Source organism: Protopterus annectens, chromosome 15.part0 (assembly GCF_019279795.1).
Source record: "Protopterus annectens isolate FY-2018-M chromosome 15.part0, PAN1.0, whole genome shotgun sequence".
Taxonomy (NCBI): Eukaryota; Metazoa; Chordata; order Ceratodontiformes; family Protopteridae; genus Protopterus; species Protopterus annectens.
This window is the reverse complement of record NC_056749.1, coordinates 536,397,833-536,414,398: the sequence shown is the minus strand read 5'-3', so window position 1 is coordinate 536,414,398 and position 16,566 is coordinate 536,397,833. Positions and strand designations below refer to the sequence as shown.

Sequence of the window (16,566 nt, the reverse complement as noted above, 5' to 3'; positions counted from 1 at the left end):
AGTAATATTTTAGATATTATTTTGAGAAGTCTCTTAGTGAGACAAAGCATTCTGTATTCCGTCTTGGACCTGACAACAGGAAGAACTAATCGCTACATCATCTACCTTGCTGTAATTAAGTTATTAGGGAAAGTAACTCTCTTAGACACAGTCAGGAATATAGTGAAGCTTAGTTTAGATATTGTTTTTGTTAGTTTGAGACTGTCCTTCAATGTCGTTTTAAATATTTCCTGTGATTTTGAGTGCTGATGTCAATGTGAATATATTCTCAGTATTTTCTTGTTATTTTATTATTTATTATTAAATATATTTAAACCTTTCATTGTGGCTGATCTTTGTAGAGATATTTAAATTTTGAGAGTACCTGCATACTTATTTGGTGAAACTGTGTGGGCCACTCCTAATAGCCTTACTCTTGGTCAAACTACCATTTGGATTAGTATTAATATTACACAGTAAAATTGGACACCCTTTGTTAAGGGCCTTAAAGTAGCTGGCAAGGGGTACTGATAGCAATGGTAACTACCTTATAGTCTGGGCAGAAGGGGGAATAGCTAGCAAACGTACCAGGCTTTCCCAGGTGTGTGTGTGTGTGTGTGTGTGTGTGTGTGTGTGTGTGTGTGTGTGTGTGTGTGTGAGTGTGTAAAACAAATCTCAAAGAGTGTGTGTGTCATCTACTTGGGTGCAGATATGACACACTGGTTGCACAGAGGGAGAGTGTTGCAGGACCTGGCTTGGAACACTGGCTAAGGACTCAACACTATAGCTGTGCCAGTGGGGAGTCTTATTAGGATCTGGAGAAAGAGAGAAACCAGCCCCGGACTGACTGTAGTCTCTGTGTGCTCTTAAGGGAAATTGCACTTGATACAGAGATCTGCATCTGGAAATACTGTGTGTGCACCTGTTATCCTCCCAGTGAACATCCCCCACAGGTGCCAGTAGTGAGGATTGAGGTTTGCTGATTACTGGTCCAGTGGTGGTCATCACAGTTGGTATTAACAAAGTTTAGGAATCACTGGGCTTGTGCATTAGAAGTGGTGTAGATTCCCAATCCATAAAACGGTCTATATCACCTAGTCGAAGTCATAACTTTGAACACGTAATGTTCGAACCATTATGTTCGAAGTTACAAAACTTTGACTATGGATAAAAAAAAACAAAACAATGGAAAACAAAATAAACTGCTTTTCCCCGCTACTTAAATATACCAACTCTGAAATCACACCCCATTGAACAAAATGGAAACCTCTGCTTATGGAGATTTTCATTGAAACGCTCGAACTTTTACAAATTCGAACTTATGGTCTCGACCATATGAGGTCTGAACTTGTAAAAGTTCGACTATGTGATAGGAACCCTCCATAAAAGGGTTGTTGAAATCCCCCATGGATATCGTACTGGGTTGAATGGTGAGAGACACTGAACCGCAGGTTTACTGTGACATGGAGGGGGAGACACAGGTTGCAAGGCTATGTTATGAGACCCTGTTTATGGTGAGTTGCATATGCATGAGTTCCAGTGGGTCATGCACTTTAGTTCCTCTGGATTGAGATTGATTTTATTAGACTGACACTCCTCTACCTTTGGTTCTCTCCTGTGCAGTAGCTGGACTAAAGATGTGAATGGCATTATAACACTGCATTGCTGGGGTACTCTGCACTTCTTTAGATCATGTCTCAGTTACTACACAGATTTCTACACTTTCTAGACAGCTCAGGGAGAGGAAGGTTTGCAAGGTGTAGAGTTTCTTGTTAAGGCTTCTAGCATTGAGCAGTACCACCTTCAGATATTCTTTCATAGGTTCAGTTAAGTTGGGAGCTTTGTCTGTTAGGCATTGCCTAAAAAGACAGTATGTGGTGGAAAATGTCTTTGCCAATATCCAAAAGTCTAGAGGGGATAAGTGCAGACTATCCCTGGCAAAGCAGCATGGTCTATCAACCATGTCCTCCCAGGCTGTCAAATATTGTACCCCTTGGATTGACACCAGAAATTAAGCTAATTGTTAAAATCAATCATTTTCTATTGGTAACATGGCATCATTCTTGGAGAAGGTAGTATGGTGCTCAGTGCTAGGCTTATACCTGTCTGAGACACAAGTGAGCTTGATCATGTCTCAGTTCATGTAGTCAAGGGAGGCACATCTTAGGCCATTAACACAACATTGTCCAGTATGCGGTGACACTACCCTAATCTGCTCAGCAACAAACATCCAATTACTTCAAAGTAAAGCCCAAGAATCCTTCACTGAGGTAGAAAACTGGCTAAACAACTACCAACTAATACTAAACCCCCAAAAAACACAGCTAATACTATTCCACCCAACCAAATACTGCAACACCACCTTTACCATCATGTCTACCAATGGCACCCTCATCACTCCAGTAACTGAGACTAATCTCTTAGGCATCACTATTGATCATCAACTTAAATACAACAAGCACATATCCCAAACTATCTCTAGAGTCCATAAAAAACGAAGTCGCCTGTATCATTGCAAACTATTCCCAACCCCTGAGACTAGAACAACAATAGCCAGAACTCATCTCTTATCAACACTACTTTACGCCTCTCCAGTTCTCAATAATATTAACAAAACCAACCTGAACAAACTCTCTATATGTTACAATAAAATAGCTAGGTTCACTGCCAATAACAGATCACATTCCCACCATTGCCTATCCCTAACTAAAGTGCACTGGTTAGAATTTCCAAACCTCCTAAGTTATCACCAACTGATCACAGCCCATCAAATTCTCTTCCATCCGGGGAAGTGCCCTGCCCTTGCTGACATGCTAAACATTCACAACCCTAAAAGGGAGCTACGTTCATGTATCAAAAACCTGACTGAAGTTAATTCATGCAATAACATTTCTGGGGAGGCCTTATTCTCCCATGATGTTGCCAAAGCATGGAACACCCTCCCACCTGAACTCAGGCTACAAAGTTACACAGGCACCTTCAAAGGCCTTCTTAAATTACACCTCAATACTAACCCTCTCTGCAACTGCAAAGACCCCCCTTGAAGACCCACTTTTCCATATATAAGTGACCCGTTGAAGCCTTTAATGCATGCACTATACTCTCACCTGAAATGTACTTTTTATATATTGTAAATAATGGTACTACTCCTGAGTATCTTATTGTTCTACATAATTGTTTTTGTACTTCATTGTTTCTCTTATCTTGTATGCCAATTTTATTGTTATCTAAAGCATGTATGTACACTGTTATTTCTTTGGAGCTTTTCTCCCCAGGACTCCACTGAAAAAGGACACATGATGTCCAGTTGGACTTATCCTGGTAAAATAAAAGTTAAATTAAAAAAAACACCCATATGGACTATGACAGAGTGGTTCAATGATTGGAGTGCCTGTGTGACTTGATGGATCCTATTCCTGGAAAGGCAGGTAACAATGACTCCCTCTCTCCTTACTCAATTTGGTGAGGGAGACATCTGGGTGCCTCACTATAGAATCACCAATGACCAGGAAATTGATAACTAAATAGAGCACTGATGCACTCAGGATATGCAGTTAATACTCAGCTGCTTCAAAAAATTAAAGTCAAAGCCAAAGCTGCTCAGTGTAAGTGCCAGAATATATGAAATTAATTTGCAGTGCATCTGTCCATGAAAGATTGCTTTGAGGCAGAAGCAATATCACATGAGCCAGTAACAAAAAACATTTTCAGTGTACACATGGGAAATGGATTTGCTCTTCTAAGCTGTCTTATAGCTCAGTGAGTAAGGGTAATCAAGATATCAAACAATATAAGCAATGACACAAAGGAACGGACTTAACAAGCTGTTAAATGGTTACAGTATCTTGTTTAAAGACATGAGGGATTAAAGAATGAAGAAGTTATTGATTCATTAATTTTTTAGTACTCTTTTTATCCTATTCAGTATTATGTTTGCACCACAGCATATAGGTTCATAGGCGTTTACTAAGCTAACGACCACAAGGGCCTTTTTAAGCCTAGCCATGGAACCCAAATCTCTGACAAGTTCTGATACCCTTGATAAGTGTGAGCAGGGATTTGGGAGATGAACCATTTACAGGTTACCTGTGTCCATTAGAGACACAGGTGCCAAACCAGGGATGAATTTCCTGTTCCCCATCCAGTTGTCCAAGTTACACTTGAATTGGGTTAGGGAGGAACTTTTCTTCATATGGGTGGGGAGCCTGTTCCATACATGTGGTAGTCTCTGGGATACATACCTATCTCTCCAGCAGGACCTATTTATATCACAGGCAAGGTTTAAATCTTTAGAACAGGTAATTCTGGTGCTGTTTGTTTTGTGGATATGCAGGATGTATATCAGAGTGGGGTCTGACAATGCCCTGTATGCCAGGCATAGATCTCCCCTCAAAGGCCTGTAGGAGACAGAATACTGGGAAAGGGCCTTGAGGCGGTCTGCATAGGACACTTCACTTGTGCCCTGTATTCTTTTAGTGAGGAACCTCTGTGGATGTTCCAGTTGTTGTCTGAGCCTGGTTAGGTACATACCAAAGGGGGGAATTGTACTCAATGATAGGTCTGATGAATGCCGAATACAGTGGAACGATGACTTCCTTGGACTTAGATGCCACACCTTTGTTTATAAGTTGTGCAATATAGAATGAGTTCTTCACCACTGTAGACATAATGGTCAAAGGCTAGATTACTATCTATGCGTGTCCCTAAGTCCCCGACTACTGGGTCAACTCTGAGGGGTGCGTAGTCCATATGATAGTTACTAGGGATGGATAACTTCCCAAAGGGTACTATTATGCATTTCTTGGCATTTAGTTTTAGTCATGGCTCTGACACCAGTTGTTTGTTTGTGTCAGCCTCTCCTGGAGACCATTTGTGTCAGTGTGAGATTCAATGACAGGTCCTACTTGGCAATCATCTACAAATTTAGTCAGCTAGAGACCACTGACATTGGCCTTGACTTCTGAGAAGTAAATGCCAAAAAGGAGCGGTCCAAGGACTGATCCCTGAGAGACTCCACTTGTGACTGCCACTTTGCAGAGGTGGGACTTCCCAATTCTAATTTCCTGGGTCCTGTCTGTGAGCCAGTTGGCTATCCACCAGGTGACATAAGGGTTTGTACCTAACCTTTTGTTTGTCAACATTGCCTGAGTGGGGGTATTGTGTCCAATGCCTTGGCCAGGTCAAGAAAGGCAGTGTGAACAATTTTGCCCTCATCCATTGTTTTGGTGACCTTCTCAAACAAGTCCCCCAGTTTGAGTAGGCATGATTTGCCCTTGATGAAACCAAATTGAGTTGGGTCCAGTGTCTGGATGTTTACTATATCTCTATTGATCATCTCCATGATAATTCTTTCCATGGTTTTACATAAAAAACTAGTGAGACTTATGGGTCTGTAGTTTCCAGGGTCTGTAGATGGCCCACCTTTGTGCAGAGGGATGACTGTTGCCTTTCCCCATTCATATATAATAAACAAAATACTGAAGGAGTACATCAACTCAAATAGCAAAACACTGGAAAAAATGGAAGAAGCTATAAACAACTATTCAGATGAATGGTAAAACTGAAAAAATCAGAGGTCAAAATGAAGAAAAGGCTGGCTCAGTATGAGACTTCTCAAGAAGAGCTGTTTCAAAAATGTTATTTATGAAGGTAAATTTCATAAAATATTTGGTATGGAAGATGTGAATTCAGCAGTAGAAACTCTGAAAGAATTTACATATTACCCAAGGTACAATAACTGGGCTAGATTAGACGAAATATATTTCATAGGAACATGTGCATTTAACTGAAAGCTTTGAGACACATCTAATAATCATTTCAAATCACCAATAACATCTAAGATAAAAATGTAGGGTAATGAAGTAAAATGAGACACTGGCATTTCTCCACCTGTTAAAAGGAGAGGAATTTAAGGAATAAGTAGTAGAAATTATTTGAGAGCTATTTAAGGAAGACAGAAATTTCTTCAAAAGTTATAGTTAGTGAGTGGGATAAAATGAAAGTGAACCTTAAAAGTACTGTAGAAATAAAAGAAAAAAGAGATATGGTTAAAAAATAAGAATTATTTAGAGGGACTGACAAAGGCTGAAGTATTGCAGAATGAGGGAAATCTCACAGAACAAGAAGGGGCACAACTGCAGAGTGCTAAAGAGAAAATAAGGGGTTATCTAGATAATGTGCATGAGTTTAGAAAGATTGCTGTTAGCAACTGTTTGATAATAACACCAGAACACAATTTAGCACAACAACTTAGGCAACAGAAAGTAGAAATGGTTCTTGCCAAACTTAGGGAGCCTGTAACAAGAAAAATAACCAGAGATCCTGTAGAGAAAGTTCAGAAATTTTACGAAAATTTGTATAAAGCAGAGAAACATGGAAATCATGAAAGAACACAGATAGCAACTACTTATGGAAAAAAGTGTTCCAAGGTTAGAGGTACAGGATGCTCAACAATTAACAGTTAGGTTAGGAGGAGATGAGATATAAATAGTGACATACAATCAATCTGCATGAAAGTCTCCAGGAACACATTGCATTCCTGTGGAAGTTTGGAAGCTGGGAGGGAAGAAACCAATAAATGTCCAAAAGGTTTTGTTTAGCACTATTTTAAAAGAAGGGGAAGCACCAACATCCTGGAAGAAAGCTGTGATGGTTGTAATACCTAAAAACTGCAAAGACCCATCACACCCAGGTTCATATAGGTACATTTCAATTTTAAACCACGATTATAACGTGTTTATGTCCATAATAGCTAACAGAATGGCAAAGGTGTTGCCAAATGATATGGATTAATGTTGTTTTGTGGAGGGGAGGCAAATATTTGACAACATTAATAAAACAACGATGATCCAGAGGAAAGCAGAATGTAAGAAAATACCGAAGATGGGTCTTGATGCCAAGAAAGCATTCAATGCAGTAAGCTGGGATTTTATGAGCAGGGCAATGGAAGCATTTGCATTCCCTGATAACAGTAATAAGGTTAATTAGGAGGATATATGAGGGATTGGACACAAAAATTAAAGTGGGAGGGTTCCTCTCTGATAGGTTGTGTCTGAACAGAGGAACCAGGCATTTGTGTCATCTTTTCCCTTTGTTTTTGTGTTACATTTAGAGCCATTGGCAAAGAAAATAAGGGACTAAGAAATTCAAGGATATGATTTGTATGGTAATAAAGAAAAGTTGACTTTATTTGCAGACAATATTATTTTGTATCTGATAAAACCAGAAAAGGACAGCTCAGTGTTTTGGACCATTTTGAGACAATTTTCAAGTCGTTTCTGGATATAAAATTAATGAAGATAAAACAAAGGCCATAACTTTGAATGTGTACCCACACATGAATAGGTTCAGTAATACCCATAGTTATGGGGACATGCTAAAATGAAGTATTTAGAAGTATAGATAAAAAGGATTTTGTTATGGCAGCTAAGGATATGTGGGAAGAGACTAAACAAAAGAATACAAATACAAATGCTGAGAAACTAGAAGCTGTTATTTTTGAATATGGATAGTAAGATACAAGCATTGAAAATACATTTGGTCCCTTTAGTTTTACATCCATGTCAGACATATTTTTATCAACCAGAAGAGAAGTTGTGGACAGTAATAAAGAGCTGAAGGATTTTATCTGGAAAGGGAAAGGACAAAGGTTAAATGGGATAAGTTGATCCTTCCAATAGAACAAGGTTGTTTATGATTACCTGATTTGAAGGGATATTTTAGAGCTTCACTGTTAAGACTCCTACACAACACAAGCAGAAAGCTACAATTCAAAGTGGAAAGAGATGATGATGAAGCAGGGGAAACTTCACGAAATAAGGAAAGAATGAGATTTTGGAAGTAAATCCTTAAGGAGAATAACAGCCATACAGAATATTACATTCATAAATCAGCAAAAAGTATTCTAAGAACTAAAGCCAACACGAGAATGGAAATAGGAGATTTTTGTCAATAGGGATGACTGCAATTAAATGTACAGAGAATAGGCAAGAAGGGCTGAGATTTACTGGAGAAAACTGGCAAAGGAACCAAGGCGTTCTGAGTAAATTACTAGAGAAGTAAAGGTATTGGAATGGGACAAAGCCAAGAAGATGTCTGGACTGAAGGCCAGAGACTGTCTTCCCTAGCAGGGATTTATATCAGAGTATAAACAAAGAGAAAGAGAGAGGGGAATCCTAAGTGAAAGACCTGCTCTGGTAGAGATTTTAGTTGAAGCTAGAGCAGACGATCTTGTTAAAAAAGGGATAATTAGTAGGGCATATAATATACTGCATAATAACTATAGGAATCAATTGGAGGAAGTTAGAAACGATTGACAAGAAAGACTGGATAAACAATTCACAAGGAAACAGTGGGAGGACATATGTATGGCTCCCAAATATGGAACAAAGTCTGGAAGATTTAGGACTTTTGCTTAGAAGTGTTTGCATACGCATTTTTATACCTCAAGCAGACAACAAAGAATTTTTCCGTGGGTAGATGGCAAATGAAGGTGTGAAGGGGAAGAAGAAGGTAACTGAGAAAATATGTTTTGGGAGTGTAATGAGTTGGCAGACTTTAAAATTCCCTACAAAATACTCTGTCAGAAATACTGTGTGAGCAAATGGGTGTAACTAAGGAAATTACTTTTTTGAGCTGAGATACAGGATCTCAGTTGCCTAGATAGTAGTATGGCCTTGTCAAGTTTAATGCTGGTTGCTGTTGCTGCCAAAAAAGTAATTACTATAAAATGGAAATCAAAGTCTAAACTAACTGTATTTGAAGTTTTGAATATTGTAACAAAGGTAAAAGAACTGGAAGTGGGATATTTATAAAAAGGTAAGAGCAAATTACATAAAAAATGGAAACTGTGGGAACAATACGTGCAGAATAATATTTTGGAGGAAGAGTGAGTTTTAAGGAAAAGCAGGAATTGGTCATTTGATGTAATGCCGGATTGATGATAATTATATAAAAGAACATATATGATGTATAATGTTAACTGTGAATATGTAGAGTCAGTGTTTTGTTTTATATAAATGTATGTCTACCTGTGTCTTAAATGATAATTCAGTAAAGGTGTTAAAACAATGTTCTAATAAAACCTGGGGTGGGGGAAAAAAAAGAAACACATTCAGTTTCATACAGCCCTTAACCCTATTTCATATTGGATGGGAGGACAGTAAGTCCAGATAAAGACAGAAAGCAGTAAAACATATACCAAACACATAACCAATGAGGAGGATTCCTAACATACAGTTCTATCCATTTTTTTCTTAAATAGTGCCAAAAATATATAGCAAGAATTTTCTGCATTTCAGTGGTACCATATTCATATAAAATATAATTTAAATGACAGTTACCAGTTCACAACTACATTCTCTTGTGATTAGAATGGAAGTTCCAGCTTTTTGTCTAATGTGTCATCTTAACTAAAAAACAACCATTACTGAAGACACCTAATGTAAAATAATGTTGACATTCATGACACAGTACAATCATGTGCATTATTCCTTAATTTCTGCCTCTACAACCTTTACACATGGATTTCAAGCCCATGCATAGTTTTCTCAGATGGCTTCATTTCCTCAGCATTTGAACTTCTCTCCCCCCTGCTGGCCACTAACTGGCTGTGTCTCCAGGAACTATGAGTGAAATGCTGGTTGAAATAAATAAAATTTTCCAAATCACTTTTAAAGGCTGAAGGTCCTCTGGTTGTCTTCTCTGTTAAATTTCATGTGAACTACATTTTGAATGAATACTCCTTTTACTTAAATTCTGCTTATCACGAAATAAATTTTTAGTGGTGAATTTAACTGGCAGCATATGACACTCATAGTTCAGCTACGTGTGAAGAAGTGTGGCATGACAGAGAGAAAATTAAATCCTGGCAGCATTTTACCTTAGGACGTATTAATCCTGTTAGTGTGTGTGTTTGTTTCAGTCTCACACATGGGGCAGTATTGATTTCACCTGGCTGTCAGTGATCCTAAGTCTTCCTTATTTGGTGTACCAAAGGTGGTTAAGACAACATAACACCAAACAGGTCCACTTTGGTCTGTATTGCCTTGTAATAATGTATCTGGCCATTTTAGGCATTTTCTGCTACTCAGGCGTTCATTCTGAATGTGGAACTTGATGCTGTTTTTTGTTTCTGTGCGACAACATAATTGTTGACAGCAAGTAGTCTTTAACTTGATCTTCTTTTTCCTCTGAAGCTGGTTTATGCATTTGATAAGTTCAATATTTCTATGCCCCCTGCAAAGATGAAGAAAAGTAAGTGAAAGCTAAAAGACAGGTTCTGACGTGTCTAAATAAATCTTTGAAAGTGTTTACTTGGCTCTGTGGCACAGATGGATGAGGCTTGGTCTACAACTCAAGTCAACTTGAATTTGACTAGTGGCCCCATCTTCACAGGAGGTGGGGGAATAGGAAAGAAAGGCTTTTTTCTGGCTCACCCACACCTGGAGAAAGGGAGGGGGTTCTGCCAATGACTGGAAAAGCCCCAGTGATAAGGATGGCACTGAAATCATGAAACTGATTGATGTTAGTATTTTGGCATGGTGGGGGATGGGATGACTGGCGCTAACTGTTATGCATAGTGTTACTTGTGTCATCAGTACCTCTGGCCAGGTAGGGCATACAAACCTCCCCCCACAGGAAATCGAACCTCAGTTGATTGCATATCACTACAAGTAAGTAGGCAATGTGGTAACTAATACACAGTAACAAAATACCACCTAATCAAAACTTGCACAATCAAGCATTAACATAGCAGTAAAACAAGGGTCTATATTAGAACATCAAACATTTAGGTTGTAGAATGCCTAAACGTTGACACCTAAATGTCGAACGCTCAAAACCATGATAGGACAATTATGCAAATTTTTTCCCCATGAAGAAATTCGCTTGGCCAAAAAAAACAAAAAAAACCTACTACTTTAAAACCCTAATCGCTCCCCACACCCCCTAACTAAATATACCAACTCCGAAATCACTCTACATCGAGGACGGACAAGCAAATTTTTTTCTTGGGAAAACATTTGCATAATTGGCTGGTTGTAGTTTTGAGCATTGCAAGTTTAGGCGTTCGACAACCTAAATGTTCGACGTAATAGGAACCCATAAAATAAAACTACAAGGCACGCTATGTTTCTATTCATTCTGCAATAAACTTTACATAATGAAGCCCTATATATTAGATGCATACTGGTTTATTTTATTTATTTATTTTATTTTATATTTGTTGATTAGGTTTGTCCAGCTGAGGTGATAGCCCTCTTTCAGAGATGGCCCAGGGAGAAAAGCTCCACATATTGACAACGTTTTTATAACAGTATATGAGAATACTATTCATAAACAAAAACAATTAACATTTTTAAGCTGGAAACAGTACAAGCATAAATATTTACAGAGATAAAACCAACATTAAATTTAAGATACTTGCAAAAAAACAATATGCAAAGTTTATAAGTATATACTTTAAAAGTACACTTCACACCCTAACTTAATCCATGGTTGCAGAAGAGTGTTAAGGTCAAAGACATGATTCTTGGGAAAAGGTATTTCTGCACATTTGTGGCTGAAGTGGCAGAGAGCAGGGGGTTACCACAAAGAATTTTCATCTAAGGCTTGTCTTCAATTTATTCTAAACCTATCCAAGTCACTCCTTTTCAGGACCAGAACACTTTTGGGAAAAATTAAAAAAAAAAAAAAGTTCAAAGACAAAGGTCACTTAAACTTTCATATGGACAAAAGTAAGCCCATGGAGACCAGTTCTTTTTCTCTCCAGCTTCAATAAACATGTCAGGGCCCACAAGTTAACAATGGTAACTGTTAATTCCTTTTAACTACAAAAAAGAAAGGATGCCATTCTCGCCAACCAAAACATTGTTTAATGAATGATTTCATCCCAAAATATACAAGAGTTTGTTAGATAAATAAAAAAAAAAAGAATGATCACACATTTATACATATAGTTCCTGTTATTAATCACAGGAAACATTAAAATAGAAATTAAATTTACACCTAAGAAAAAAATTATATTTCCAGTAAAAAAATTTAAATTGATTAAAGCTGTATTCAAATACATGAAATAATGATACAAACATTGGAATATTAAGAACATCCTTATAAAAATAATGTGCATTCTCTCAATTTTATATTTCTCTCTCTTATTCAAGACAGAACTTACAGAAATTGTGAGAGCTTGGTTGTTGCCTGCTTTCAGTCTTAGATGCCATAACAGTTCCTTCTACTCTTAACAAATTTTCCAAAGCTTCAGAAAGTCAATGTGATGGAAATTTTACTTCTACATTAATGGGATTAAAGCAAGTTTTGGATGGCGACAACGACACTCATTCTTTTTTGTGGTTATAAGTTGTTTTTGAACTGTACTGGCTCTGAGTTTGGAAGTCCTTGACCTCCCTTCTGCAATTTCTCATAGGTGATATGTATTGCTGCCTTGGATCTGAAAGACAATTTCTGGAATGTTTTTAAGCTCCATAGTTTTCTCATGTTCCAGGTGAAGGAAAGTGCAGTCAAGTGGGTACTCATGTTAATAAGAATCTTCCATAAAAGAAATATATTAACAGGTATCGTATTTGCCTCAGTCACCTTCATGGTACTACATTTCCCAGCATTACCCACTGTCGGATTTAAGTTTACATGGGTTTTAATTGGTCTCATGATAGCTTATTCACATCTAGCTGTTGCTTTAGCCGGCTTCAGTAGTTTCCTTTACTGACAATGATGTGAATTTTCCTACTGACATCTCAGACTGGTGTGTGGGTTTTGGGTATGAATGAGAAGTATTTTAACACAGTATACAAATAAAGCTACTAAAACTGCCATCCAAAACCAAAGGGCACAACTATGTAGAAATGCCTCAAAAGACATATATGGGAGGGTGGAGAGCAAAAGCTGATTACACATTCTTCTTGAATATCACCTTTTATGGTGAAGTCAACTGTGTTGTCTTATTTCAAGAGGAAGTGTAACAGAGTACAGCTAAAACATTCATGCAAAATATACAGAATTACTCCTCAGATTCTTAGAAGGCAAAAGGATGCCAAAGCAAGCTGGACAGTCAGAGCTACAATGTTTGACAAATGTAAAAATATTCTGCCAAGTGACTGCATTACAAATTTTCTCTTCAGATATGTTTTGAAGAAAGCCTAAGAAGCACCTGTTGCTTTGGTACCCGTATTCTAGAGAAATGCCCCATTCTACAGTTTGATAATTGTGGTAAAAGGAAAAAAAATGAAATATCCTAGCCAACGAGACAAGGTTTAGGTTTGAGTTTCTTCTCCTGAAGTCTTTCCTTACCTACATTTGGCTATAGAAACAAAACCAAATGACTTGTTTTTCTGAAAGTGTACCTGAGCTGCTTGCTGTCTTTGTAAATCCAAAGTATGTAATATCATTTCCCCTTTAAGTTCTGACCTTAAGAAGCAAAATAGAGTTGAATAGACTGATTTCAGATCATTTTCGCCACCACATTAGGAAGAAGGAATGATTCATTCTGAGAGAATCTTGTTTTAGATCAGAAGATAAGGCTGAATGGATGCCACTACGTGCAGTTCTGAATCATTCCAGTACAAGTGTTGCGTGTCATTCAAGGATATATACTTAATATCAATAAACTGGATGCATCTAAAAGAAAGCACTTTCTACAGTACAAACATTTACATCTCAGTTTGGTTCAATGCTCCCCCTTTGGTAGTCTTAAATTAATTATTTTAATACATCAGGAATGGGTAAGCAATTCCCTACACTATCGATGTATGTGCATTACTTGTGGGAAGATACGGAATGGGGGTTACATGTCTGCTACCCCACTCTGAGTACAACTTACTATACAGTGTGGCCAGGAATATCTGTAAGGGTTTTCTTCATGATTAGGTATTGTATTATCATGTAGAGGCTAACCACATGCAGAGTCTGAGAAGATTCAAAGTATCTCAATTCCCTGAAGACATCTCTCTTAAGAACTCTATTGCCATTGTTGTATAATCTTTCTTCATTTCAGGAGGGGTTTGGAATCTTTCATATCAAAGTATACAGCAGCTGATATGATGCCAGCCTCTCACACTGTGCCTTAGTGTAGTCTGAGTTACCATATAAAAAAACAAAAAAAAAAAAACAAAATACAAACTTTCTTTGTCAGGAAGCCTGCACATCACATTATAATCTTCTTCTTTTGGCTTTTCCCGGTTAGGGGTCGCCTCAGCGGATCACCTGTCTGCTCATGATTGGCAGTGGAGTTTTACAGTGTCGAGTTGCCAGCCTGGCATCCAACCTTCTACAGAAGGCACACACATGCGCACACACACACCTAGGGCCAATTTAGAGTGTCCAATCCACCTACAGCATGTCTTTGGGATGTGGGAGGAAAGCGGAGCACCCGGAGGAAACCCACGCGACCACAGGGAGGACATGCAGATTCTGCACAGAAGGCACCCCAGCCGAGGATCGAACCGGAGAACGTCTTGCTGTGAGGCAGCAATGCTAACCGCTGCACCACCATGGCCGCCCGTACATCACATTATAATGATTTTCATAATATCTCTGTGTTACCTCTTTTTCTAACTTTGGCCATATGTATCTTTATGGGTCTACTTCTAAATTTTGAAGTTTCAAAATGTCGACTTTCTTATGGTTGAGCTCCTTAAAGCTTTTAGAGAACCTAAAGAATCAAAGTAACAACCATGCTTTTTCCTCTGCCTAATAATCTGCCTAGAGGGTGTTTTAATGATAATATCTTAAAACAAACAAGCAAAAAAAAAAATGTTTATTTTGCCAAACTGAATTTAAAGTGGGTCTGCAATGTATTAAGGTACTAAACCATTGCTGATTTTGACCTGCCTGTCAAGCACTGTTCAGACTTTACAAAATCCATGAAATTCAACCACATCTCAAAAACTGGCAGCATTTAGAAGCCACACAGAAACATCAGAAACAAGAACAAATGTTTGTGGTTAACAAAAAAATAACAGGATTACCTTCTAAGACCTCCTCCAGAATGTGGCTGACTTTCTTGTCTTCAAGTATGTGTTTCTTTAAGTACTTCATGAAGATTCCAGAACTGCATTCTCCATCCTGAACTTCATATGCTTCAGCGTCTTCACTCCTGTTTAACAGAAAAGTAGCAGAATATTTTTAGTAATGCTGTGCTTGTTGAAATCAAAGAAATACAGTATTTTTTTCTTTTCCCTGCTTTTCTAATATTGTTAAAGCCACACACGTGGATGGATGTCTTATATGACTTCCTTACATGCATAACTGAAAACGCAGTTTCTTTGTCGCTAATTACCTGATCCCCTTTCACCAACACTTTGCTAGTTTTACAATTGAAAGAAAGGCAATATTATAGTTTAGGTTACAAACTGTGTTTGCTTAATTCTTCTCCCAAGCTGTGCAAACATGAACTTAGTATACTTAAGTAATAAAAGGGTAGATGGGAAGTGAAGTTGCCCATATTAAAAAATAAAAAACATACAATAAGCTGATTGCATAAGTGTGCACACACTTAAACTAATACTTCGTTGAAGCACCTTTTGATTTAATTACAGCATTCAGTCTTCTTGGGCAGCCACGGTGGTTCAGCGGTTAGTGTTGCCACCTCACAGCAAGAGGTTCTCCGGTTCGATCCTCGGCTGGGGTGCCTTCTATATGGAGTCTGCATGTCCTCCCTGTGGTCGTGTGGGTTTCCTCCGGGTGCTCCGGTTTCCTCCCACATCTGAAAGACATGCTGTAGGTGGATTGGACACTCTAAAATTTACCCTAGGTGTGAGTGTATGCATGTGTGTGCCTTCTGTGGAAGGTTGGGCGCCGGGCTAGCAACTCGACACCGTAAAACTCCACTGCCAATCGTTAGCGGACAAGTGATCCGCCGTGGCGACCCCTAACCAGGAAAAGCCGAAAGAAGAAGAAGAAGTCTTCTTGGGTACACACCTACCACCAATTAAAGAGACTCAGATTAACCCCAAATAAAGTTCAGCTGTCCTAGTAGGATTTTCCTGACATTTACTCAGTTTCCTGCTACAGCAAAAGCCACAGTTCACAGAGAGCTTACAAAACATCAAAGGGATCTCACTGTTGAAAGGTATCAGTCAGGAGAAGGATACAAAAACATTTCCTCAGCACTGGATAGATCATGGAACACAGTGAAGACAGTCATCAAAACGTGGAGAAAATATGGGACAACAGTGACGTTGCAAAGAACTGGACGTCCCTCCAAAATTGATGAAAAGACAACATGAAAACTGGACAGGGAGGCTGCCAAGAGACCTACAGCAACACTGAAGGTGCTGCAGGAATTTCTGGCAAGTACTGGTTGTGTACTACATGTGACAACAATCCATGTGACAACAATCTCCCATATTCTCCATATGTCTGGACTATGGGGTAAGGTTGCAAGATGGAAGCCTTTTCTTACACAGAAAAACATCCAGGCCCAGCTAAAATTTGCAAAACAATACAAGTTTCCCAAAAGCATGTGAGAAAATGTGTTATGGTCTGATGAGACCAAGGTTGAACTTTTTGGCCACAATTCCAAAAGGTACATTTGGAGCAAAAACAACACTCCACATCACCATGGTGGTGGCA

The 16,566-nt window shown here is 38.4% G+C and overlaps 1 protein-coding gene across 2 annotated transcripts in view; it reads right to left on the bottom strand.

Annotated features, from left to right (window-relative positions):
• Positions 1 to 16,566, bottom strand: part of LOC122789899 (mucosa-associated lymphoid tissue lymphoma translocation protein 1-like) — a 696,960-nt gene that overhangs the window by 273,237 nt on the left and 407,157 nt on the right. For both annotated transcript variants that reach the window (XM_044057339.1, XM_044057340.1), the window contains exon 10: positions 14,961 to 15,088. In XM_044057339.1, the coding sequence (XP_043913274.1) occupies positions 14,961 to 15,088 (128 nt within the window). The remainder of the gene's footprint in view (positions 1 to 14,960; positions 15,089 to 16,566) is intronic.